Here is a 26,989-nt window from a genome sequence, read left to right as displayed (position 1 = left end):
AGGACTTGACTCGGAACCAACACTGCACAAAGAACCATAGTAGTGTCCTGGGGAATGTAATGCAAGTGCTGTCCCTTCTGAGTGTTTTCCTCATTCTGAAATGAAGCTCTGACAAGGATTTTAGGATCTCTTCCCTCTGCTTACTTTCTGTTTCCATGAGGTTCTGTATGCTAGAGCAAATTAAAAAACAAGTGACCCCTCCAGTTTCAAGACTGTACCTATTGCTAGGGGAACCAAACAGGAGAGAGAGGTTTCAAATTCATCCTGTCAGCCACTCAGGTTCCTGCTGCGAATCCAGCCTCCCACCCCCAGTATGGCCATTCCTTCTTTGATCCCACCCTGGTTTCTGACCAAATAAGTAACCAAGGATGCTGATACTGGAATCTTTAGGCTGGCAGTCTGCTAGGCCTGAGCTCAAATCTTGGTTCTGCCATTTATGAGCCAGACAGCTAGTTACTACTCTGAGCCAAATGTTCTGCTTTGTGACAGGCCTGTGAACCTCCAAGGTAACCTGCCAGGAAGGCTTTGCCCAGGCCCCAGTGTACTGTTGCAATGGCTGGATGACTATCTGGACTGTCATCCAGTGTCAGATGTAGATGGGGACCACTAGGCAAGTATCAAAACCTCTGGGACCCCTAAGCTACTCTGGACATGTGGAAGAAGGAAGCATAACTATGCTCAGACCTTCAGGTCAGGATAGGCTTTCTGAAAGGGGTGAGTGCTGAAGTAAGCCCAGCTTGACCTCAAGCCCTCAAGAGGGCTTTTCAGGGAGAGTCTTAACAGTTCCAACACAGGGCACACTGCCCAGACGGGCTTTAGAATCCAAGAGTGGGACTCTCAGGGCAGCCTCCAGGAAGTTGTTGTACCTGGAAGGCAAGGGTGGTTTGCACAGTTACATAACCTCCCCACATCCCCACATCCCCATTCCGTTGTATCTCTAGAGATTGTATTAATAGTGAAAGGGAGGGGGTCACGTGTTTATTCCTTTGGTTTCCTTTGTACACTTACCAGGCAACTTCCAGCAGCAGGTGCCAAGATTTTTTTTTTTTTTTAATTTTTGAGAGAATAGATGAAATTGGGAGATTCTTAACATTAACTTTGAGTATAGGGAGAAGTGGGAAACATATCAGCATACTATATTAATGGCAGAATACCTGGGTCCAGGAAAGACATTAGTGATTCAGTCTACAAGAGATTCTTTGAGAAGCACACCAAAAGGTTACAAAAGTTGTAAATTACTATTTTGGTTGAAAAAAATGTAGAGCAACATTAATAAAATATGTATTACAGCAAACGTGTTTGCGTAAGTTCTGTATAATTAGTGTTTTCCTTCATTTCCCAAGAATTATATGATGAAAATGACATTTAAGGAAATTGAAATATGAATTTACCTCAAAGAGTGAATATTCCTCGTATGTACCTGATAATTTCATTCATGTTACTACCCCCCATCTGTTTTGACTAAATGTTAAAGAACAGTTCCAGTGCCCACCCCTGCTCCTCATATCTCTTGTGACTCACCTACCCCCAACCACAAGTAACTTTTTTCTCTATGTATCTTAAAAAAAATTTTTTTTTAATGTTTTTTTTTTTGAGACAAAGACAGAGCATGAGCAGGGGAGGGGCAGAGAGTGAGGGAGACACAAAATCTGAAGCAGGCTCTAGGCTCTGAGCTGTCAGCACAGAGCCGGATGCGGGGCTCGAACTCACAGACTGTGAGATCATGACCTGAGCTGAAGTCATACGCCTAACCGACTGAGCCACCCAGGCGCCCCACTATGTATCTTTCTATAGCATTTTCTTTCACTTTCTTTTCTCTGACCACTTGCCATTTTGTCTTTTGTTATGGAAAATAAGCCCAGATTTTGCATCAGCTGCTTTTGGTCATCTTGTGGGGACACATTTATGACAATCATCTTTTTAACCCCAGGGCTTTCCACATGAGTGTTTATAAAGGTTTCCTGAATGAAAATGTTGTAGACCATCCACCTTGCAAACATCACAGTGTGCATTTTCTCCTTACTTTCTTCACCTGTTCACTTCTTTCCTGCTGTGTGTATATAGAAGATACCAAGTGTTGGGTATCCAGCTTGATGTTGGCCAGCACATGGTAAGGTCCAGTAGGTATTTGGTGCTTGTAATGGCCTGTTGGTTGGACAGATGGAAGAAAAAGGCCTATACTGAGTTCCAGGCCCATTTCCCACACCCAGCTGCTGCATGTCCCCAGACGCCTCATCAGGACATTTTTCCTGCGCATCCAATGAATGAACCGTATAGGAAAACATTTTCAAACAGTCTGCCTATGCTATATAACCTACTATTATTTTACCCAGTAATTTTCTTCTGGAAATACAGATATACAGCAAATTAATTTTGTAAAAATTACTATATTTATAAATCAAAAGAATACAGATTACATATTGTCAAGTAATATATATATTTTTAATGTTGATTTATTTTTGTGTGTGAGAGAGAGAGCACGTGTGATCAGGGGAGGGGCAGAGAGAGAGGGGTCAGAGGGTCCCAAGCAGGCTCTGCTCTGACAGCAGATGTGGGGCTGGAACCCATGAACTGGGAGATCATGACCTGTTAAGTCTTAGGCTTAACCGACTGAGCCACCCAAGGCGCCCCTTAATTCATCATTTGTAAACACAGTTTAAAGGACAATTAAACACTGTTCACCACAGAGACAAATAATGCACTAATTCCTTCCTTTGTTGTACAATCTTCTATTTTCTCCCAAGCCGAAAACAGCATCGTTTTTCATTTGCTTACATTTCTGTGTATCATCCAAATGTTCCAACAGATGTATTAAACGTCTCTCAGCATCACTTCCCACGTGCTCAGAAGTATCAGAATAATTCACTACAAATCGATCACATTTTTTAAAATACTTAAGCGTTCAAAGAAATTCCACTGTTTTCGGCGTCACTAACCCAGCTTTCCATCAAGACGAGTTCCTAGGGTCAATTAGCGCGTTCCCGCGTTTCATCTAATCCTTCCCCCGGCTCTAGGAAGCAGGCCTTACGACAGGCGAGGAAGCTGAGGCTCAGAAAGGTCAGTTGACCAGTCCGAGGACGCACGACAAAGGGACCCTCTACTCCCCAAAAAGCTCCGGGACTCCGTCACCCTTGTCCGCCTGGGAATCCCAGAGAGCCGCGCCACCCCCACCAGCTTCCTGGTGGAAGCCCAACCCATCCTCCGACCACGCCCCTTCCGTAGCCGGGACCCGCGCTTCCGCTTCCGGCGGTGTGAGTGGGACGGGCGGCGTGGTGTGGCGTTTCGTGGCGATGGCGGCCGGAGGTAGCGACCCGCGGGCCGGCGACGTAGAGGAGGATGCCTCACAGCTTATCTTTCCCAAAGGTGGGGCTGGGGCTGCGCGACTGCCCCCGCTGTCCCGCGTGGTCGCCGCAAACCTGGCGTCGCCCTGTGCCTCGCCCGAGGCCGCGGCGGGCAGCTGGGCGGGTTCCCGGCTAGGATACTGGCGGGGAGAATGGGGGATGCGGCCGTGGGAGGGGCCTGGGCCCGCACCGCCACTGTACCTCTAGAGGGGCCAGTCGGATTCCACGCCTGCTGCCTTGGAACCGTGGGCGCCCCGCTTCACGCCACCCCTGAGCAGCCTCTTGCTACTCGTTTAAGTAATTTACCCGGTAAACTGCGAAGTGCTGCAGGAATGTGGCAGGGATGAACAAAGCGACACTAGTTAAAGTGGTAAGGACATCATCATTCATCATTAATGTGCCATTCCAAGGGCGCTTGGCTGGCTCAGCCAGTAGAGCATGCGACTCTTGATCTCAGGGTCATGCGTTCAAGCCCCACATTGGGCAAGAAGCCGATTAAAAAAAAAAAAAAAGGTAATGTAAGGTTGCAAAAGGAAAAAGAGACTAGCGTGGACTGAACTTCCGATGTGTGCAGAGTGCGCCTTTTAAAGGCAGAATAAAGAAATGGGGAGGAGGTGAGTGGGGTCTCCATAGGATCAGGGAAGTGAAAAATTACAAAAACCGGGAAGGGGGGGGTTGGTCGATTTGAAACCCATTTGGGTTTGTTAACTGGCGCTTGCAAGAGTTAAACTTATCCTCTCCCACAGCTCTCACTGTGAACTGACGGAGGAGGCCCTACCTTCAGGTGTTGGCGGGACAAACAGTAAATTTCTTGGGCAGACTTGGGTTTTCAGAGGCAGGAGCTTTATTTTTTTTTATTTTTTATTTTTTTTATTATTTATTTTTGGGACAGAGAGAGACAGAGCATGAACGGGGGAGGGGCAGAGAGAGAGGGAGACACAGAATCGGAAACAGGCTCCAGGCTCCGAGCCATCAGCCCAGAGCCTGACGCGGGGCTCGAACTCACGGACCGTGAGATCGTGACCTGGCTGAAGTCGGACGCTCAACCGACTGCGCCACCCAGGCGCCCCAGAGAGGCAGGAGCTTTAAAGGGGCTAAGGTCATCCTAGGAACATGGCCTTGAGCTGTTAGAAATTATGTTAGTGTTTTGTTAAAGACTTTCTCGGCCAAGGTTGAGTCCCAAAAGGAGGACTCAGAGGAGCCTGGCTAGAGTTTGGGTCAAAGAGAGCCTTTGTCAGAGGACTACCTACAAGTACAGCACATTTTACTGTCAGGGAACTTCCTTTGTGCAGTGTGATGTATTTTATTTGTAATTTATTTTTTTCCTTTTTTTATTTTAGTTTTTTAATTTACATCCAAGTTAGTTAGGTTTTAGTGCAACAATGATTTCAGGAGTAGAATCCTTAATGCCTCTTACCCATTTAGCCCATTCCCCCTCCCACAACCCCTCCAGTAACCCTCTGTTTGTTCTCCATATTTAAGAGTCTCTTGTGTTTTGTTCCCCTCCCTGTTTTTATATTATTTTTGCTTCCGTTCCCTTGTGTTCATCTGTTTTGTGTCTTAAAGTTCTCATATGAGTGAAGTCATATGATTTTTGTCTTTGACTAATTTCGCTTAGCATGATACCTCCAGTTCCATCCACGTAGTTGCAAATGGCAAGATTTCATTGGTTTTGATTGCCGAGTAATACCCCATTGTATGCATATACCACATCTTCTTTATCCATTCATCTGCTGATGGACATTTGGGCTCTTTCCATACTTTGGCTATTGTTGATAGTGCTGCTATAAACATCGGGGTGCATGTGTCCCTTCGGAACAGCACACCTGTATCCCTTGGATAAATACCTAGTAGTGCAATTGCTGGGTCGTAGGGTAGTTCTATTTTTAATTTTTTGTAGAACCTCCATACTGTTGTCCAGAGTGGCTGCACCAGTTTGCATTCCCATGAGCTGTGCAAAAGAGATCCTCTTTCTCCACATTGTCGCCAACATCTGTTGCCTGAGTTGTTAATGTTAGCTGATGTACTTTATTTGTAATTTAGAAGCCAAAAATAGGCAAGAAGCTTAAGATTTTAAAATAACCATATTTTACAGATAGTGGAAAATGCAAACTAAATCTTCACAGTATCCACCTTAACAATAATCTTAAAATTACCCAATAATTTTAAAATTGTTATATCCACGATAAAAACTGAAACTCTACACCCTTTTCACCCAGAGGAAACTACTGTAAACAATTTAGTGCTTATCCTTCCAGGCTAATTTTATGTTTCTTTATTAATATACACATACACTATTTTTCTTTGTAAAAATGAGATTATACAAAAGAAGTGCTACAGCCTTTAAAAATTTTGACGGTAGGGGTGCCTGGGTGACCCAGTCAGTTGAGCGTCCGACTTTGGTTCAGGTCATGATCTCACAGTTCATGAGTTCCAGCCCCAAGTCAGGCTCTGTGCTGACAGCTCAGAGCCTGGAGCCTGCTTCAGGTTCTGTGTCTCCCTCTTTCTCTGCTCTTCCCCTGCTCGTGCTCTGTCTCTCTCTTTCAAAAATAAATAAACATTAAAAAAAAAATTCTTTTAATAAAGAAATTTTTTGACAATATATTGTGTAGAACTTTTTTGTTTTTGTTTTGTTTTTAAACTCCAGGCCCATCGTGGGGCTTGAACTCATGGCCTGGAGGTCAAGAGTTGCTTGCTCTGCTGACTCAGCCAGCCGGGCACTCCTGTCTTATTCTCTTAAAGGGCCGGATATACTTAGTGGTTTACCATAATACTATTTATCTGTTGATAAGCATATAGGTGGCTTCCAGTTTTTTATTTCATAGGCTCAAGGTCAAATTTCCATAGGATAGCTTCATAGAAGTTTTTGGCAGAATAGAAGTGTGTGTGTGTGTGTGTGTGTGTGTGTGTGTGTGTGTGTGTGTTTAAGTGTAATAACTGAGAGATGCTTTCTTAATGTATGATAAAGCTTATTGTACTTGGGTTTTATCTAGGTACTTTTTATTTTTTACACTCTGAAAATATTTGTTTTGATAAAGGCAGGTAGCATCTGGTACACATGAAAATTTTATTGAATTTGGTATAATTAGATCTTAGATTCTGTCAAGTAATGGTATGTCAGAGTTCTGAATATCTCTTATCTTTAACTTCTCAGCTCATATGGGGGGGGGACGACACAGTGTTTATTATGTAGTTTAGAACATGTGAAGATGGGGGCACCTGGTTTGCTCAGCCAGTACCACATTTGACTCTATGTCGGGGGTTGTGAATTCAAGCCCTATTTTGGGGGTAGACTTGACTTAAAAAAAAATGTGAAGATATATAGAAACAACAGTAAGTACTTAAAAGTTAAGGAAAGCCTTTGCTGTAGATAGCAAACAAACAAATGTGTGCTAATTCATTTTAGGACAGAAAGAATGCATGAGGCAACTGAAAGCATCTGAGAGTTTGTAGTGGTAGTTTTCACAGCATGTTTGCCTGAAAATACAATTTGTCCTTTATCCATGTGATATAATTAACAGCAATTCTACTGAAAAAACTAGTAAGTAAGCCATTTTTTCCAAAAAGGTTTGTATGATCCCAGTCCCTCCCTCCCTTAATTAAAGAAATCCCCTAGAATATTTTGTACTAGAGAGAAAATTTTGTAGTAGAAGACCATCTGAAATTGCTACCTTTATCATAATGTTTGTAATGAAGCGTCCTCAAAATTCCCAGTGGAGGGGTCCCTGGGTGGCTCAGTTAAGTGTCCAACTTCAGCTCAGGTCATGATATCATGGTTTGTGAGTTCGAGTCCTGCATCAGGCTCTGTGCTGACAGCTCAGAGCCTGGAGCCTGCTTCGGATGCTGTATCTTCTTCTCTGCCCCTACCCTGCTTGTGCACGCGTGCGCACTCGCTCTCTCTCGCTCTCTCTCAAGAATAAACATACATTAATTTTTTTTTTTTTAATAAAAAAGAAAATTCCCAGTTGAGGTACTGGTCAAGGAATATTTTTCCTTCTTATAGGAAGGAATTGATAAATAATTTGGATGAATTGATAAATGATTTGGATTAATAAATTGTGGCTATGGTTCTTAAAAGATCAGTACAGAGGAAGAGTAACATGCATAGTTTGGCTGCTTTGACCTTTCATTGTTTGAAAGGAGTGAAAGTGATGTATAAATAGTACTTGGACATTACCCTCAGTAAAGAATAGGAACAGGTGACTTCCTGGTGTTCTGACAGTTCTGTTCTATTTAACAGGTAAATTTTGCTTGGTACGGAAAGGGAGGCATATCTTACTTGGCCAATTTTCCAGGAGCCTTAAAAGCAGCAATAGCTGTAACAAACATGGAGATGATTCTTACTAGTAATTCTTGTTTAGCCTATTGGTTTCCATTTTCTTTTTTTTCTTTAAGTTTGTTTATTTTGAGAGAGCTTGCCCACAAGTGGGGGAGGCGCAGAGAGAAGGAATGAGAGAATCCCAAACAGGCTCTGCAGTGTCAGCATGGACTGGAACTTAGAAACCATGAGATCATGAACTGAGCTGAAACCAAGAGTCAGATGCTTAACTAACTGAGCCACCCAGATGCTCCTGATTCCCATTTTCTGAGTCTGTATCAATGCAGCAGCCTCAGAAGTTGAGATTAACCCACTTTTTAGCTGCTGCTGCTTTTTTTTCTCTTATGTCACTTGTGACTGTCACTTCAGAGCTGTGGAGTCCTACGCTCCTAATATTTACTGCTTTCTCAGCTCATTGCTTTGAAAGCAGTAGTTTCTTCACTTGTACGTCACTTCACCAGTGAGTAACAGGCAGTGACCTGGGCTGGACAGGAATTGGCTCTGAGTTCCTCTTGTTCAAATTCTGCTGACCTCGAGTAGAAAATAGCTTTTTGGTGCCTGTTAGATTCAGAAGTAATGAGAACCTTGCAAGTAAAAATACTGTTTCCTCCTGCTGCCACCCTCCCCCAGCACAGACTGTTGTGAAAGCAGAGTGGAGCTCTTGTCACCTGGTCGGAGAGAGGGGGGCCACCCCTCTGATAGTGGTATTAGTGATTTCCCGAGAGTAAACATACCCAGATCCCATGGAAATGCTAAATTGCACATAATTTGGGGTTTTCCTCATTAGTCTTCATCAGTGTGGGATTAAAAACATGAATCCATGTTTATGAATGGTTCCTACTCTGGAGGAACTCCCTGATAAAGAAAAGGCAGAAACCAGCTCTAATACTTGATAATAATTATTAGGAATGTATGCTCCTGTGGGATGCAAGGGAGACACTGGTTTCCCAAGGAGATAATGTTATTCTGAAAATATAGGGAAAGTTTGCCATATATTATGGAAAAACCTAGTTTTTTAATTTATTTATCTTTTAAAACTAGTTTTTAAAGACTGCTTACTGGTATTCTTACTGTTCATGAGGATTATTATAATTTTTTTTTTTTTAAGTTTGTTTTCAGAAAGAGGGCACAAGCAGGGGAAGGGCAGAGAGAAAGAGAGAATCCCAAGCAGGCTCCATGCTGCCAGTGTAGACTCCAGTGTGGGACTTGAACTCACAAACCTTGAGATTATGACCTGAGCCAAAATCAAGAGTTGTACATTTAACTGATTGAGCTACCCACGTGCTCCAAGAGGATTTTTTTTAATGTTTATTTTTTATTTTTGAGAGCAAGTGTGGCAAGGGCAGAGAGAGAGGGGACAGAGGGTCTGAAGCAGGCTCTGTGCTGTCAGGCTGATACCAGTGAGCCCCATGCAGGGCTTGAACTCATGAACCGTGAGATTATATATAACCTGAGCCAAAGTCAAATGCTCAACCGACAGGATTATTTAAAGAAATTTTTTTAAATGTTTATTTTTGAGAGACAGAGACATGGCACGAGTGGGGGAGGGGCAGAGAGAGAGGGAGACACAGAATCTGAAGCAGGCTCCAGGCTCTGAGCTGTCAGCACAGAGCCCAATGCGGGGCTCGAACTCACGAGCCATGAGATCATGACCTGAGCCTAAGTCAGATGCTCAGCAGACTGAGCCACCCAGGCACCCCGACTGAGGATTATTTTAAATGAGCGAGCCCAAATGTCCATCAAATGATGAATAGGTAAAAATGTGGCATGTGCATATATATATAACATATATATGTGTACATACACACTCGTACACACTCAGTGGAATATTACTTAGCCATAAAAAGAATGAAATCTTGCTATTTACAATGACATGGATGGAGCTAGAGAGTATAATGCTAAGTGCCATAAGAGAAAGACATTGATTTCACATATTCATATGTGGAATTTAAGAAACAAAACAGATGTACATAGGGGAAAAGAAAAAAAGAGGGGCAAATCAGAAAACAGACTCTTTATAGGAAAAAAAAACAAGGTTGCTGGAGGGGAAGTGGGGCCGGGGGGATGAGTTAAATGGGTGATGGGTATTAAGGAGGGCACTTGTAATGAGCACTGGGTGTCATGTATAAGTGATGAATCCCTAAATTATATACTTGAAACTAATATTACACTGTATGTTAACTCACTAGAACTTAAAAAACTTGAAACTAAAAAAATAAATGGGTATCAAGGGCAGGAGATTTGTGTGATGGTAAATATTTGAAATAGGTTTAGTTGGTAAATACATAAGACTATGAAACCTGGAAGGTAGGGAGTAGGGACTTCTGGCCTCAGGCCCAATGCCAAGTACGTGATCTGGGTGAATGAGTAGATAATAGATTCATTCAGGTACTAAAATAGAATTGGGGGTGCATTATTGTGTGTTTCCAAACCCTTGGCCCTCCCTAATGTGTAATAATTATTAAAATTGAGGGTATAGTATTAGTATTATGGAACTACATTAGGAGCTCATGCAAGCTAAAGAGAAATAATTGTTGGTTATGCTCCCTTTTGGAATCAGTAACTGGCCTAATTAGGATAATGACGTGTCATTATTTAATAGCACGTCCAGGTCAGGTTCTTTGATGTTAGAAACTGTCTGGCCCCACTGAACTAAATTTTAGTCTCATGAACTCTTCTGTGCCTTGTGGTAGGCAGGTCTGGCTGAAGGTGAAGCTGTGGGATATGCGGCCTCTGGATTTATGCAGGGATGCAAACTTGCTGTTAATCTCGAAAGCAAAATGAACATTTAGAAGCTGTCTTTTGAAGGAATATTTTCAGCTGACATTTGTGCTTCTCACAAATAGAGTTTGAAACAGCGGAGACACTACTAAATTCAGAAGTTCACATGCTTCTGGAGCATCGAAAGCAACAGAATGAGAGTGCAGAGGATGAACAGGAACTTTCTGAGGTCTTCATGAAAACTTTAAATTACACAGCCCGTTTCAGTCGTTTCAAAAACAGAGAGACTATTGCCAGTGTCCGCAGGTGAGTGCTAAAGGAAAGTTTTTATTAATCCAAATTTGTGGATGTCTGCGCGTAAAATACTTTTGCCTCCAGCACCACCAGCACCACCAGCACCAGCACCAGCACCCAATGGGCATCATCTATACCATGAACGTAAGAAAAATAATGTCTTTGTCATAAATTTAAAAACGGCTCTTTGATCACCAGAATGCTCTTTGATCACCTTTTCCGGTACCTGAAATCCCCATGGTCATCCTGTACAGTAACCACTATTGGCAGTTTGTTGTTATTCTTCCAGATCTTTTCCATGCATTCACATACATATATACACCTATAAACAACACACAAGTGATTTGTGGTGGTGGCTGTTTTAATAAAATGGGCTTATTTATTTATTATTCACCTGAAATGTCTTCAAGATCTTTTTTTTTGTATTTTAATTTTAATTGTTTTTAATGTTTATTTTTGAGAGAAAGAGACAGAGCATGAGGGGGAGGGGGAGAGAGAGAGAGGGAGACACGGAATCTGAAGCAGGCTCCAGGCTCCAGCTGTCAGCACAGGGCCAGACGCAGGGCTCAAACCCATGATCCACGGGATCATGACCTGAGCCACGCAGGCTCCCCTCAAGATCTTTATATGTTTGTAAATATAAATCAGGAACTGTACCTTTCAGAAGGTGGGTTTTAGCATTTTTTCCCAAGGCATTGCTTCTCAAATTCAGTTGGATGTAACCTGGGAAACAGTGATGCTCTGGGGCATATAGGAGGCCACAGGAGAAACATCTTCCTCAAGTAGCAGTTTAATTTAATGGTAGGTGATTTTAAAACATTTCTACATTAAAACAAACAGATACCAGCATACTGTGGAGTAAAACAAAAACTGTGTATAAATTCTTGAATTAAATTACAAGACTTAAAACCCTACTTGTAGATGCAGAAAGTCATTTGAGCCCATGCGCCCAGGTCGCCTAGGGGTACTTGTTTGCTGTGTTCCAGAGAAAATGTTTGAGAAGTACTGTCTTTAGGAAAAGCAAGTGTACAAAAAAGATGTATATACACATTTTTCAGGGAGATATTTCTAATAGCCAAGGGTAAAAAGAAAAAAAAAGAAAAGCAACCTAAACATTCAATAGTAATTAAATAAATAAAGTGGTAAATCATTTGGTGAACTACTATATTGTTACTAAAATTGTGGTAGCGGGGCACCTGGGTGGCTCAGTCGGTTGGTTGGTTAAGTGTACGATTTCGGCTCAGGTCGTGATCTCGCAGTCTGTGAGTTCGAGTCCCGCATCGGGCTCTGTGCTGACAGCTCAGAGCCTAGAGCCTGTTTCAGATTCTGTGTCTCCCTCTCTCTGACCCTCCCCCATTCATGCTCTGTCTCTCTCTGTCTCAAAAATAAATAAAGGTTAAAAAAAAATTTTAAAAATATTGTAGCAAATGAAAGATGTTGACATGTTAAGTGTGCAGAAAATGAAGGTGATAAAATTGTATCTGAAGTATACAGTCTGTTCTAGAAAGTGTGGGTGTACACACTGAGGAAAGATGGGAGGGGAGTGTGCAGTGTTGGGCCTGTGAGGTGACCTGAGTAGATGAAGGTAGGCTTATACCTTCGTGAACAAATGGTCTCAGGATTGTAAACATGTTGGTTCTCCCCAAATTACTGTATATATTTAGTGCCATTCTGCAACCTCAAGGAAATGGCCGGGGGTGGGGGGGGGGGAGGCTAATAAAATGATCTTAAAATTGTAAGAATTGTCAGAAAAAATTTTCTAAGAAAAATGAAGAAGAATTTGTCATAAATGACAACAAATTCAAATACAATTCTATCATATTTTGTGTGAGTCCAGTATATGGCATTGTAGGTTAGTGGGGAAATACTTTAAAACAAAGTTTGAACACTATATCACGTTTTTAAAGTTTATTTATTTTGAGTTGGGGAGGGGCAGAGAGAGATTCCTTAGCAGGCCCCATGCTGTCAGCACAGAGCCTGACATGGGGCTCTGTCCCTCAAACTGAGATCATGACCTGAGCTGATATCAAGAGTCAGACATTTAACCGAATGAGCCACCCAGACACATACCCCCTCCCCTTTTTTTAAGGTTTATTTATTTATTTTGAGAGAGAGTGGGGGGGGCAGAGAAGAGAGGGAGAGAGTGATTGCCAGGCAGCCTCTGCCCTGTCAGCACACAGCCTGTCTCAGGGCTCAAACTCACAAACTGTGAGATCATGACCTGAGCCAAAACCAAGAGTTGGACACTTAACTGACTGAGCCACCCAGGCACCCCTGAACACTGTATCTTACACCGAATTTAATTCCTCAGGAATTAAGGATTGGAATATAAACCATGGCGAATAAAAGTGTTATGTGACAATGTGAGTGAATATACGTATTATTTTGGCTGTGGTTAGTAGGACTTTAAATGTGGGGAAACTTGAGTGATTTCAGTTGAATATAAGCTTTGTGAGGGCAGGAACTTGGTCATATTCATCACTGTCAGACTCATTGTGGGCACTAAATAAATACTGAATAAAAAAAAATTTGTATAAATATCTTTAAACTCCCCTACGTCAAATAAAATGCCGCATGCAAAATATAAGTATAAATAAACAGGGAAAGAATTGGTATCCTTAATATTGAAAACTCCCAGCAAATAAGAAAGAGGTGACACCAGTTTTTGAAAATGGACACCGTCTCCAATTAGAGGCTTGATTTGAATCAGAACTTTAAATGGCTAGCTAATTCACATGAAATTATGCTCATCTTCAAGGAAATCAAAAAATGGTAAAAGAGCTAAGTAGATTTGAAAAGATTAGAAAAAGGGGCGCCTGGGTGACTCGGTTAAGTGTCTGACTCTAGAATTTGGCTCAGGTCACGATCTCGCAGTTCCTGAGTTCAAGCCCCATACTGGGCTCTCTGCTGTCAGCGTAGAACCCACTTCTCGGATCTTCTGTTCCCCTCTCTCTCTGCCCCTCCCCTGCTTGTTCTCTCTCTCTATCCCTCTCACCCTCCCTCCCTCTCTCTCTCAAAATAAATAAAGTTAAAGACATTCATATCCTCTGGATAATTTGACTTCCAGGAATTTATCTTTAAAACACACAGTAATTGGGGCACTTGGCTGGCTCAGTTGGTGGAGCAGCCAACCTTCTATGTCAGGGTTGTAAGTTCAAGCCCCACGTTGGGCATAGAACTTAAAAATTAAATCTTTAAAAAAAATGCACAGTAATCAAAACTAAATCACACAGTAATCGATCAAATACACAAAGAAGTACACATAATGTTCAAAAAACATTACTTAAAATGAATAATTGAAACAGTTGAAATGTTCAACAGCAGGAAATTTGATATATAAATTATGGCACAGCCTTTTAGTGGAGTGCCATGTTCAGGGTGCTATTATGTGTGTACTAATAGGAAAACATCTGTGTTGTTGATTGGAAAAAGGCCAATCACAGAATGACATTTGTTATGACTCATTTGTTTTAAAAAAGAAATTACAGAGGAGGGGAAGGTGATCTCCATGGAAAAGTTAATACTAGTTATTTCTGGGTAGGATTTCAGGTTATCTTCACCTTTTTGATATCTTTTGTATTGTTTATGAGTATATGTTCATTTTACAACAAACCCCTCCACATACATACCTACACTACACTTCTTTAGAAACCTCTTCCCAAGTAACTAAGTTTACAATATTTTCTTTAGAAAATGGATATAGCTTTTTAAGTGACAAAAAGTGATGAATGTGTGAGTGAATATTCTAAAACAGAAAAGTGTTTGGAATGATATGCTAAGATAATAACATTGATTTTGTTTAGGTAGTGATATGGGTAGCTTTTATTTATCTGTCCTGTATTTTCTAAATTCTGTGTGATAACTAATATGCTTGTAATAGAATGATACGCACAGTAAATGTTTTGTTTCTGAACAGATGTTTAAGGTGTTCTCTGAAACCAAATCCACCATGGATGAGCTCTCTTTTAAGAGCTCTATGTGTGAAAAACCAAGATAGGATTTGACAGTGTTTTATACAATTTGAATTAGAACTGTGCATTTAAAATAAGATGCTGTTTGCACACATATTTGTACAAAGTAAGGTTTGCCTATATTTATTTTGTAGATAAGTTTAAAAGAGAATTTCCTCCTTGTCACAATGTCCAAACAAGGGAGGAGATAACAACAAAATAAATTCCTGAGGAGAAGGTTGTGTAGTCCTTAAGGTGTATATGGTGGTTTTTCAAAAGTTAAAATGACAGGGCTTCTCTTGCCCTGTGTGCTCTGCTCACTTTTGTGGCCTCTGTCTGATTTCACTGTAACTTCCTGTTCTCCAGGAAATGATCTGAAAGTGTGATTTGGCCGCCAAGCTAACTATATGAAAGATTGCAAGTGCTTTGCTTGTTTACCTTTCTTGCTAAGTACCTTTGGGTTCTCTTTTTCCTAGTCATCATTCTTTGATTTTTGTTTGTTTTGATTCTCTACTCCGTGATCAGCTTGTTGCTCCAGAAGAAGCTTCATAAGTTTGAGTTGGCCTGTTTGGCCAACCTTTGCCCAGAGACTGCTGAGGAGTCGAAGGCTCTGATCCCAAGGTTAGTACTGGCTGTGCTGAGTTCTGTATGTTGGATAGATTCCTATAAGTAGAATTAGTGTGTCTAAATGGTGTGTGCATTTAAAATATGGACTGATATCATCAGCATTGAATGGAGTGCCTTTTTTAACAGGGTATGAAAATGATGGTTTTATAGCACACCGTTAGCAAAAATGTGGAACAGCTGAATCTTTCATACACTGATGGTAGGAGTGCAAATTAGTACAGTCACTCACTTTGGAGAACAATTTAGCTACATCTAGTAAAGTTAAAGATGATTATACACTGACCCAAAAACCATTCCTGGGTACATGCCCTGAAAGCAGCTCATACAGTTCATAAGAAGGCATGTATTCTAGTGCTCATTACTGCATTGTTCGTGGTAACAGAACTTGATAATCTGGCAAACATGGGCATGAATAAAAAAATCATTTATATAGCAATGAAAAATTAATGAACTGGAATAACATCAAATACCAAAATGAATTTGGAGTGAAGAAAATTGTAGAAGGATAAATACAGAATGATGCCATTTCTTATAAAGTAAAAACAGTGCTGCATATGACTTGAGAGAGATAGATAATAGGTATAAAATAAGTATAGAAATGATAAATACCAAATTTAGCATAATGGCTAATTCTGGGGAAGGTATTTTGATAGGGAGCATACACAGAGCCATTCATTAATTTGTTCTGTTGTGTTTATCAAAGAAATCTAAATCAAGTAGGAGTAACTATTAAGGTTACCTTATTTTCTATACTTTTTTAAATCTTTGAAACACTTCATAATGTTTCTAAAAGGAATGGCATGCAGGAAGTAGAGCTGAAATGGAGAAGTGGGCACAGCGGTGCTCAAAGATCAGTGTGTTAAAAAGAGATAGGGAACATTGTCAGTCGCTGAGACACTTAGTTCTTTTGGTTTTCTTCTCGTAGCCTGGAGGGGCGGTTTGAAGATGAGGAGCTGCAGCAGATTCTTGATGATATCCAGACCAAGCGCAGCTTTCAGTATTAATCTCCAGGTACCATTCTGCTGCAGAGGGCACGACACCCCAGCCCAGCACCACTGTCCCAGGCTCTGGAGCTGACTTACACAGAAATTGTATGGCAGAAGACACTTGGTGTAGGTTGCTGTGTCGGACTTGACTAGTGGACCTTGATAACCTGACCTTGCCTCTCAGAAGGGTGAGATGGGGTGATGTGCTCATATGCTACACTGTTGACTACCTCATACCACGGTTTTGGTCCTGGTGGTATTTTTTAAGTCCTCTCTACTCCCAGCATGGGACTTTAACTCATGACCCCAGGATCAATTGACGCATCCTCTACCAACTGATGCAGCCAGGTGCCCCCTTTTTAAGATTTTATCTTTTTAGCTCCTGTGTTATTTTTGATTCCTAAGATTTCATGTTTAATAATTTCAATCTGTTTATAGTTCTTAAAACTAATAGAATGTATAAAACTGGTATAGGAAGCAATAGTCTTATCTCAATGTGAAAGGAAGAATTAAGGGGGGCCCCTGGCTGGCTCGGTCAGTATAGCATACAATTCTTGATCCCAGGGCCATGAGTTCAAGCCCCATGTTGGGCATGGAGCCCACTTGAAAAAACAAAACAAACAAAACCCAAACAGGGGTACCCAAATATAAATGCAAAAGGAAGAATTAAACCAGATCTGTATCGTCATTTAAAATTCTTAAAGAAAGGAGGATAGTCATGACTGTGAGACAGCATTGGCATCGTGCTTAACCTGGAAGTCCAGGAAGAAGCTTGCTGGAAAGCAGTTACACCTGAGGATAACTGCCAAGCATCATGGAGCCCATAGCCCTGAGGTACATGGGTACTTGGCCTTTTTTCTTGGACTGTTGCAGAATGTAGGTTTGGAGGCAGTGGTCCTTAAGCACTATTTTCTCACTCCCAAATTAAGGTTTTTTTCCTTCATAGGCCAAACTTGAAGGTTTGGACACTTTGAAGAGTCTTTGAATGGGACATTCTGGTCCAAACCTCTGGCTTGCTACTCAGTAGGTGTTCTCTGATGAGGATGACTTGGAAGGAGGGAGCCTGCCTCTTCGGGAGCCACTACAGTGCAGTCGCTCGATGTGAAGCTAGTTGGGGGAATCTCTTTAATAGCTAAACATTCTAGCTGGGTGTACTGCAGTATCATAGCCAATGAGGTTTAGCCACGGCACAGATACTGGTCACTGAAGAAAAAAAAAAAGCTAAACATTCTAGCTTTGATATTTCTGAGAGGAAATATGCCTGTTTTCACAATTTGGAGATTTTTCTTTAGAGCGCTTGTTGGCTCCAGATGAATGTATGACCCAAAAAAAGGTTGGAGAGACAACAAAGTTTGTTTTGTTTTGTTTTGTTTTGTTTTAAATAGGTTCCACATCCATTGTAGGACTTGAACTCCTGACTCGGAGATCAAGAGTCTTATGCTCTACTGACTGAGCTTGCCAGAGGCCCCAACAAAGTTAGCTTTTAAAAGGTAAGATAGTTTGGAGTGCCTCACTGGCTCAGTCAGTAGAGCATATGATTCTTGATCTTGGGGTCATGAGTTCAAGCCTCATGTTTGGTGTAGAGTTTACTTAAAAAATAAAATAGTTTGATATGAGCTGGCTAAGGCAAAAATAAACTATAAATTCTTTCATTTTCTGAAATGACACAGTTTATAAGTCACTGATATTTAGTATTTGAAGGAAATCATCTTTTCATCCTTGGCAACTTTCCTTCTTTGAAACTCATCAGTGTTCTGGGTTATAAAATGTGGATGCTAATAGTATGTATTCCATAGATAATTTTGAGAAGATTGCTAAAAAGAGCCTAATTAGTGTGTGACACCTATTATGTCCCAATAAACGTTCGCTCGTATTAGCATCTCGGTCAGATGAGCAAGTAGACATAGGTAGTTAGCTTGCTTCATAGAAATTAGTGTAGGAATTTGGTAGCATGCCACTGGTACTGGTATCAGGCTATGAAAGCCAAATTACTTGGATCCGTAGAATTGTTTTTAAAGAGAGGCAGTAACACGTGTGGCTTGGCACCAACTAGTGGCACAGAAAGAAGAGACCTAAAAGCAGACCTAAGGGACAGTCTAGGCCTGTGTGCTATATGGCAAGGGAGCAGTGCATTGTCACCCACGTGCCAGTAGTCCGTGAGCCGCCTGAGCATGTCAAAGCATGTAATGGGCCCGGCATAGAGTTAGGCACTGATGAATGGTAGTAAGATGATCAGAAATACTAGGGAAAAAAGAACAACAACATATCAGGGAACTATTTGTAAAAGCGATGTCATGCTATGTTACAGATTCAGTCTGGCTAACGTCTTACAGAATCATTAGGAGACCCTGCATAATCTTTAATCATCTGTGACACATGGTGAGGCTCACTGTACTGTGTTTGCAAAAGCTGAAACAAAACCTACTGAGCATTAAAACAGGGATGTCATGTTGTCAAGCCATCATCAGAAAGCTAAGTTAACTGGAAGAAACTTTTCTGAAGATTGTAGTCATTCTGGTTTTATTAAACTTTATTAAACTTAAGGTTTGAGGGGCGCCTGGGTGGCTCAGTCGGTTAAGCGGCCGACTTCGGCTCAGGTCATGATCTCGCGGTCCGTGAGTTCGAGCCCCGCGTCGGGCTCTGTGCTGACAGCTCAGAGCCGGGAGCCTGTTTCGGATTCTGTGTCTCCCTCTCTCTGACCCTCCCCCATTCATGCTCTGTCTCTCTCTGTCTCAAAAATAAATAAACATTAAAAAAAAATTAAAAAAAAAACCTTAAGGTTTGAAAAACAGCCTTCCTGAATGGAGCCTGAACAGCACAAGCTGTTCTTATCAAGCATTAATGTTTTAAGTTTATTTACAGAACCACTGCTGCCCACATGAAGACCTGCACGTGAATGGTGCTTGCAGTGTTACTCATAATAGCCCAAACCTGGAAACAATCTGAATGCCCACCAACTGATGAATAAACAAAATCTATATCCAAATGGCAGAATACTGTTTAGCAATAAAAAGGAACAAATGTACAAAAAGCACAAAATTACTGAAGCCCACAGGATATGCCGGTGGTGTGACATATTTTCTACTTTTTGTTATGAAAAGTTTAAACAGAGAAGCTCAAAGACCGTACATTGATCACCTATCATCACTTACATGTAACATAACGTTTGTAATATTTGCTTCATCTCTATTTTTGCTAGGAAGCAGTTGAAAGCAGCTTGACGCTTCATTGAAATTACTTAAGCTTGCACTTTTAAAAACACTTTATTGGCACCTGTGTGTCTCAGTCAGTTGAGCATTGACTTCAGCTCAGGTCATGATTTTTTTTTTTTTTTTTTTTTAAATTCTTTTTCAACGTTTTTTATTTATTTTTGGGACAGAGAGAGACAGAGCATGAACAGGGGAGGGGCAGAGAGAGAGGGAGACACAGAATCGGAAACAGGCTCCAGGCTCCGAGCCATCAGCCCAGAGCCTGACGCGGGGCTCGAACTCACGGACTGCGAGATCGTGACCTGGCTGAAGTCGGACGCTTAACCGACTGCGCCACCCAGGCGCCCCAGGTCATGATCTTTCGGTTCACAACTTTGAGCCCCGCATCGGGCTCTGTGTTAATGGCTCAGAGCCTGGAGCCTGCTTTGCGGATTCTTTGTCTCCCTCTCTGTCTGCCCTCCCCCACTCGTTCTGTCTCTCTCTCTCTCTCTCTCTCTCAGACATTAAAAAAATTAAAAATAAAGCACTTTGTTCTGGAGGTGCCTGGGTGGCCTAGGGTTAAGCATCTGACTTCAGGTCATGATCTCATGGTTTGTGGGTTCAAGCCGCACATCAGGCTCCGTGGTGACAGTGCAGGGCCTGCTTGGGATTCCTTCTCTCTTTCTCTGTCTCTTTGCCCCTCCCCACCTCAAAATGAATTAACAAAACTTTTAAAGTTTGGGTAAACTTTAAAAAAATAATATTTTGTAAGTAGCATTTTTGCACTTGGGAAAGTCGACCAGAATTTCCTGGTATTTAATACTCAGTTCATAATTCCAATTTTTGGGGGGAAGAGTTCTGAGCCAAGGTCGGACCCAGTGTTGGTATAATTTAGTATTCTATGAAAGCAGTTATGATTAAGGGTTTAAACTGACACTTGTGAAAAATATACATGTGATTACTGCCATTAAGTCGCCACAAGGAACCCTGACGAATACTTCTATGCAGCCCTGGATGAAGATCGACACTGGGTAGATCTCAGGTCCCAAGTAGCACTTGCTAGTAATGTGTCTGCAGTCTTCCTTCCGGTCAGCAGGAGGGTGCTTTGGGACTAGAGGCAGAGCCAGGTGAATGGTGACAGTGAAGGCAGGTCTGTAAGCCACCAAACCTGGAGTAACATTCAGATTTCAGTCATGTGTGACTCCTTTCCCCATTGCATGGCACTGAGTAGGTACTTAGTAATGTTAAATACACATCCCCCATTTTGAGAAAGGTTAGTGTGGAGCTGCAGGGAGAAGCAAGAATGCACCCGAAGTAGTAAAATAAGAGCAGCAGTTCCATGAGATAAGGTGGAAGTGCCGGACAAATAGTCCAGAAGACACCTGGGAATCTGGAATGACAAGTCAAAGCTGTCCAACGAAACTTTGCAAGACTGGAATATTCCATTCCCTGTCCACCACGGTAGTTACCAGCCACAAGTAGCAATTGAGCACTTGAGGCTAGTGTGACTGAGGAGCCAAATTTTAAATTTTACTTAGTTTTAATTTTAAGAAAACAGTCACCAGTGGCTAGTGGTTACTGTGTTGAACAGCACAGCTCTCGGCTCCCAACACCAATGTCCTACAGGCCATTGAAATGAAGATTTCAGCAAGATTAACTCGACAAAAGCAGTAGTGATAATCGGGCCATTAATCAAAATTTGGTCTCCAAATTTCTGGGGTTTAAAGATGTATATCATTTTCTATACACCCCTGAGGTTTTTTTTTTTTTTTTTTTTTTAATATTTGTTTTAGAGAGAGCAAGCGGGGGAGGGGCAAGGAAAGAGAGACACAGAGTCCGAAGCAGGCTCCAGGCTCTGAGCTGTCAGCACAGAGCCCAATGCAGGGCTCGAACTCATGAACTTCGAGATCATGACCTGAGCCAAAGTGGGACGCTCAACCAAGCTGCCCAGGTGCCCCTGAGTTTCTGTATAATATAAGTTCTGTTTTTAAAAATCTGCCTCTACTAGCGGGGCATCTGGGTGGCTCGGTTGAGCTTCCAACTTCGGCTCAGGTTATGATCTCACAGTTCATGAATTCATGCTGCGCTTGGGGCTCTCTGCTGTCAGCACAGAACCCTCTTCAGATCCTCTGTCCCCCTCTTGCTCTGCCCCTCCCCCACTTGTGTTCTCTCAATCTCTCTCTCTCTCTCAAAAATAAACATTTGGGTGCCTGGGTGGCTCAGTCAGTTAAGCGTCTGATTCTTGATTTCAGCTCAGGTCATGATCTCACAGTTGGTGAGTTTGAGCCCTGCATTGGGCTCTGCACGAACAGTGCGGAGCCTGCTTGGGATTCTCTCTCCACCTCTCCCTTTCTGCCCCTCCCCTGCTTGCTTGCTCTCTCTCTCAAAATAGATTAACTACTTTAAAGAAATGTACAAAAGACAAATCCCCCATGTTATCACTTAATGAGCAACTTCCTTGCATTAAGTGCTGTCCTGTAATGATATAGGAGTAAGACAGGATGCCAGCTCTCCAAGTCTGCAGCCTCAGTGAGACATAAGGAGATGTATTTCCTGCTTGCCATGCTTTTCTGTGTCAACCTGCCTGGTATTGGAGTGAGTGTTACAGCCCTGCCTTTATCTTCCTTGGAAAGTTGTACCTTCTATATATTTTTTAGGTAGTCACCCTTAAAACTGAATACTTCCAATTGTCTTACTAAAGTCTTAGCTCTCCTAAGTAACACAAGGACAATGGAATGCTTCAGTTCTAATCACATTATTAGCTCCTGAGTTCCAACCCCCTTCCCTTTCAGGCTATTTTTGTCCAGGACTTCACCTTGACCCTGTTTTTACCAGGGATGCACACATCTACATACATACATATTAGTTGTTACTTTACAGTTGATGCATGGATTTACATTTTTATCAGCTTATTTGCTTATTGTTCTCTGCCTCCCTTCCTCCTGGTTTGTTCTCTTTTTCACAAAGATCCTTCTTTGAATCAGTGTGAGGGTAAATGCTCTCAGCCTGACTTTGGCCAAACATGTCTTTTAATGTCATTCTGAATAGTAGTTACAGGAGTCCATATTCTATAGACATTAACTTTCCGGGGAGCTTTTATTTCTTTTAATTAACTTATTTTGAGAGAGAGAGAGTGAACGAGCGTGAGTGGGGGGGGGGGCAGAAAGAGGGAGAGAGAGATCGCAAGCAGGCTCTGTGCTGTCAGCACAGAGCCCGATGTGGGGCTCAAACTCATGAACCATGAGATCATGACCTGAACCGAAATCAACAGTCCGACGCTTAACCAACTGAGCCACCCAGAGGCCCTCCAGGGTACTTTAAAGATCATGTTAGTCCACTGTTTTATGACCTCTTTGTTGCTAATAAGAAATCTGACAGTCCTAATGTTGGTAAATAATGTTTCTAGTTGCTTTTTTGATTTTCTTGTTTGTTGTGTTTTACAACCTCACTACAAGATATCTGGGTATGGATTCATTTTTATTTATCCTCTTAGGGGTTACTGTGCTTCTGTGAGTGGATTCATGTCTTTTATGATTTGGGACAAGTTCTTAGTTTTTGTCGCTTTAACTGCAGCTTCTTTTCCATTCTCCCTTTTCTCTCCTTCTTGACTTTTATTAGATCTAGATTTGGTTTTCTGATTTTCTGTATCTTGACTTCTCTTTCACATTTCTCATTTATTTATACCTTGATGCTATATTTTGAATGATATCTACAAATCTATTTTTTCAATCACTAATTCTCTCTAGCTATGCCTAATTTGCTCTTTAATGTGTCCATTGAGGTTTTTTAAACAACTTTATTGAAATAAACTTGTGTACCATAAAGTTCACTCATTCAATATGTACAGATTAAAAATCTTTAGTATATTTACAGTGTTGTACAACCATCAAAACAATCTTTAAGTTTAGAACATTCCATCACTCCACATAGAAGCCTTGTATCCATTAAGTCACTTCCCATCACTCTCCACCATTCCCACACTCCTCAACGCTAACCCAAATTGCTTATTTCAATAATTACAGTTTTCTACTTCATGATTTTTAATTTGGTGTCTTCCAAATCAGCCTGTTTTTTTAATAGTGTCTTATTTTTGCATCATGGTTTCTATCATTTCTTTTGAATATATTTTAAATATATTTTTTTTCAGACTTTTTGGTTATCTCAAGTTCTTGGTGTATATTCATTTGTTTTGTATTAATTTGATCTTTAATTGTGGAAACGTGCCTGCACTGTAGGACTGTTTGTGTGCATGTCTCCAGGCCTGTAGCATCAATGGCCTGGGCACATTTCTGACAATCATTTCTCAGCTGAGACATTCCTACACCATATGGGCAATGTCAATTTGAATACAAATCCACATGTGGCACATGTGCCAGGTTTTGATTTCTCAGGGAGACTTTTTTAAACCCAGGGCCAGGAAGACCAGGACGCTTGTCACTATCCATGGATAGTGGCCCACCTTTCACTGAGAGGACAGCCTTTCAAATTCCTGGCTTGATGCAGGGGGTCTCTGTGCTAATTTCCCAGCTTTGAGAGCTAACCTGGAAAGTAAACTGAAGGAAGCTGCTAGCCAGTCAGGCCTGATACCACCTCACTGACCCGAACCAAAGTTGCTGCAGCATCAGTTTGAACTTGAAACTGGAAGCTCAATTGTACATTGTTCGTTCGTTCTTTCTTTCTCTCTCTCTCTCTCTCTCTCTCTCTCTCTCTCTCTTTATCTCTTTCTTTCTTTCTTTCTTTCTTGGGTGGTCATGGCAGGCATGTTCAATTAAAGTATTTCTAGGATTTTGTGTCTTTAGGAGTTTAGCATGCTGTGATGCTCAAGATCACATGCGTGTGAACATGTACAAAGTGCGATGACTTCACACCCTACCTGTCCTGCAGTTCAGCCACAATGAACTTCTCAAGGGTCCAGGAACCAACCAGGTTGCCTGTCTTGAGCATAGCATGCTGCTCCCTCTGTTTAGAATGTCCATCCCCTTCCTCTCCACTTGACAGTTGATTTCTAGCCTGGCAGGACTCCACTCAGCCTTTCTCTGAAGACTTTAAAACTCCTTGCAGACTCAGTTGCTTATTTTTTCTACCTGCGTCTCAGCTACATCCCACATGGCTTTCATTAGTTGGAAAGTGTGTGCTGAACACCTGTTAGCTCTCTCAGACACTGTCCCAGTATCCAAGGATACAGGGATGATAAGGCCAACAAGATCTTTTCTTTCGGGAAGCTTGCAGTGTACTAAGAAGAGATACTGAGTGATTACCAGCAGTGATAAATGCATGAAGAACACAGGTAACAATGGAGTGACTTCTTGGGGGCCTACTTGAGGTTGGTCGGTCAGAGGCTCCTCCTAGGAGGACAGAAGTCTGGAGACAGAACCTGCAGGGCAGAATGAATACAAAGTGCAATGATCCTCAGGTGGGAATGAGCTTAGAAGAAACAAAAAGATAGTGGGCCTGAGGTCAGTGTGTAGCTATGTGGGGAAGCGTTGTGTGAAGGGAACAGCTTTGGAGAGAGAACTGGCAGGGGAGATGGGGAGTCAAGAGAGGATCAGAGACGGAAGATGCTTTGTGCATGTTTATCTGTTGATAGGAATGACCCAGGGGCTGACAAATTTACTACCTGGGATGGAAGGCAACTGCAAGAGCAAAGCCCACATAGAGGAAAGAAGAAATTGGGTCTAGTGCCTAAGTAGAGGAGAGGTACGATAAGAACAGAGATGGTTTATCTGTTTTCATAGGAAAGAACGTGGAGAATGTGGACATACAAAGCATGCATGTAGGCTAGTAGATTTGGTCATGTGAAGACAAGTGTCACTAAGTTCATTAACTACAGATATTCCCCAAGGAACCATATGATTGGAGGGGGTGGAGGGAGGTGGAGGTGGTTCACAGCAGGTAGTATAGACAAAAGCCCACCAACATAGATCAAGTACCATAAAAATGTTCATGCTCTGACCTAATGATTCTATTTCTTGAAATTGTATATCAAATATCTGGAATACAGAAAAAGCTCTGTCAAGAGCTGATTTTCTTTTATTATTAAAAAAACTCTGGGGTGGGGGGTGCCTTGGTGGCTCAGTCAGTTAAGCGTCCGACTTCAGCTCAGGTCATGATCTTGTGGTTCATGGGTTTGAGCACTGTGACGGGCTCTGTCTGACAGCTCAGAGCCTGGAACCTGCTTCGGATTCTGTGTCTCCCTCTCTGCCCCTCCCCCCACTGGTGCACGCTCTCTCTCTCTCTCGCTCTCATAAATATAAAAAAATTTTTAACGTTTATTTTTGACAGAGACAGATCATGAGCAGAGGAGGGGTAGAGAAAGGGAGATACAGAATCTGAGGCAGGCTCCAGGCTGAGCTCTCAGCACAGAGCCCAATGTGGGGCTCAAACCCATGAACTGTGTGAGATCATGACCTGAGCCGAAGTCAGATGCTTAACTGACTGAGCCACCCAGGTGCCCCTCTTTTCTTTTTTTAAAAATAATTTCCCTCTAGGCTCTGTGCCGACAGCTTAGAGCCTGGAGCCTTCTTTGGATTCTGTGTCTCCTCTCTCTGCTCCTCCCCCGCTCGTGCTCTGTCTCTGTCTCAGAAATAAACATTAAAAAAATTTTTTTAAATAAATAAATAAAATGATTTCCCTCTATCCTTCAGAGGTGTTTTTGGTGTCATTGTTGTTTTATGTTTTACTTGTTTTTTGAGAGAGAGTGTGAGCAAGGGAGGGGCAGAAAGAGAGGGGGACAGGGGATCCAAAGCAGGCTCTGCGGTGACAGCAGTGAGTCCAATGCAGGTCTCATGAGATCATGACCTGAACCAAAGTCGGATGCTCAACCAACTGAGCCACCCAGGCACCCCAACTGATTCCTTATTCCGATAGAGAAATGGTGTGGTATGTTGTGATCAGTTGTTAATGAAATATTTCTCACCTACTAAACAGGTGAACTTTTTTCAGGAACTAAATGGCTTACAACCCAAGTATTTTGTATTTTGTATTTGATGGACATTTAAGGACATTATGCTATGTGAAATGTCAGAGGAAGACAAATATCCTATAATCTCATATGTGGAATCTAAAAAACGCAAACTCAAAGAAACAGATTGGTTTGTCAAAAGTTGGTGTGTGTGTGTGTGAAATGAGTGAAGGTGGTCAAAAGGTACAGATTTCCAGTTATAAGATAAATAAGTCCTGGTGACATAATACCCAGCATGGTGACTATAGTTAATAATACTGTATTGTATGTTTGAAGGTTGCTAAGAGTGAATCTTAAAAGTTGTCACCACTGGAAAAAAAATTGTAACTATGTGAGGGCATGGATGTTAAGTAAATTTATTGTGGTGATCATCTTACTATATATATATATATATAATGATTAATACAATGCTATATGTCAGTTACCTCAATAAGGCTAGAATATACATATGTGTGTTTGTATATACATATACACAAAACATATTTTTTATAAATATATGTATACACACACACACACACACACACACACACCTTTAAAAATTTTTTTTATTTTGGGACACCTGGCTGGCTCAGTGGGAATAGCATGTGACTCTTGATCTCCAGG

General features: G+C 41.7%; 1 protein-coding gene and 1 long non-coding RNA gene across 2 annotated transcripts; both read left to right on the top strand.

The window, feature by feature from the left end:
* The first annotated feature begins 3,228 nt into the window (after window positions 1-3,228).
* On the top strand, window positions 3,229-17,902 carry POLR2D (RNA polymerase II subunit D). The gene is made up of 4 exons (XM_058715656.1): window positions 3,229-3,363; window positions 10,506-10,686; window positions 15,150-15,245; window positions 16,177-17,902. Exons 1-4 carry the CDS (start codon window positions 3,291-3,293, stop codon window positions 16,253-16,255), a joined length of 429 nt encoding a protein of 142 aa, XP_058571639.1. The 5' UTR covers window positions 3,229-3,290; the 3' UTR covers window positions 16,256-17,902.
* A 662-nt stretch (window positions 17,903-18,564) lies between these two features.
* Window positions 18,565-26,762, top strand: LOC131503885 (uncharacterized). Its single transcript, XR_009257674.1, has 3 exons — window positions 18,565-18,781; window positions 19,017-19,549; window positions 19,797-26,762. It is a non-coding gene; the product is annotated as an uncharacterized LOC131503885 (long non-coding RNA).
* The last annotated feature ends 227 nt before the right edge of the window (window positions 26,763-26,989 follow it).

The sequence above is a fragment of the Neofelis nebulosa genome, chromosome 2 (genome assembly GCF_028018385.1).
Source record: "Neofelis nebulosa isolate mNeoNeb1 chromosome 2, mNeoNeb1.pri, whole genome shotgun sequence".
In the NCBI taxonomy this organism is placed as follows: Eukaryota; Metazoa; Chordata; class Mammalia; order Carnivora; family Felidae; genus Neofelis; species Neofelis nebulosa.
The sequence above is the reverse complement of the archived record's forward strand: the minus strand, read 5'-3'. Positions and strand labels throughout refer to the sequence as shown.

What these genes read in the sequence shown, in the direction of transcription:
- POLR2D (XM_058715656.1), top strand. Translation starts at nt 3,291, where the DNA reads ATGGCGGCCGGAGGTAGCGACCCGCGGGCCGGCGACGTAGAGGAGGAT. An exon ending in ACAGCTTATCTTTCCCAAAG is followed by an intron (nt 3,364 to 10,505) that starts GTGGGGCTGGGG and finishes TCTCACAAATAG; the next exon opens with AGTTTGAAACAGCGGAGACA. An exon ending in TCGAAGGCTCTGATCCCAAG is followed by an intron (nt 15,246 to 16,176) that starts GTTAGTACTGGC and finishes TTCTTCTCGTAG; the next exon opens with CCTGGAGGGGCGGTTTGAAG.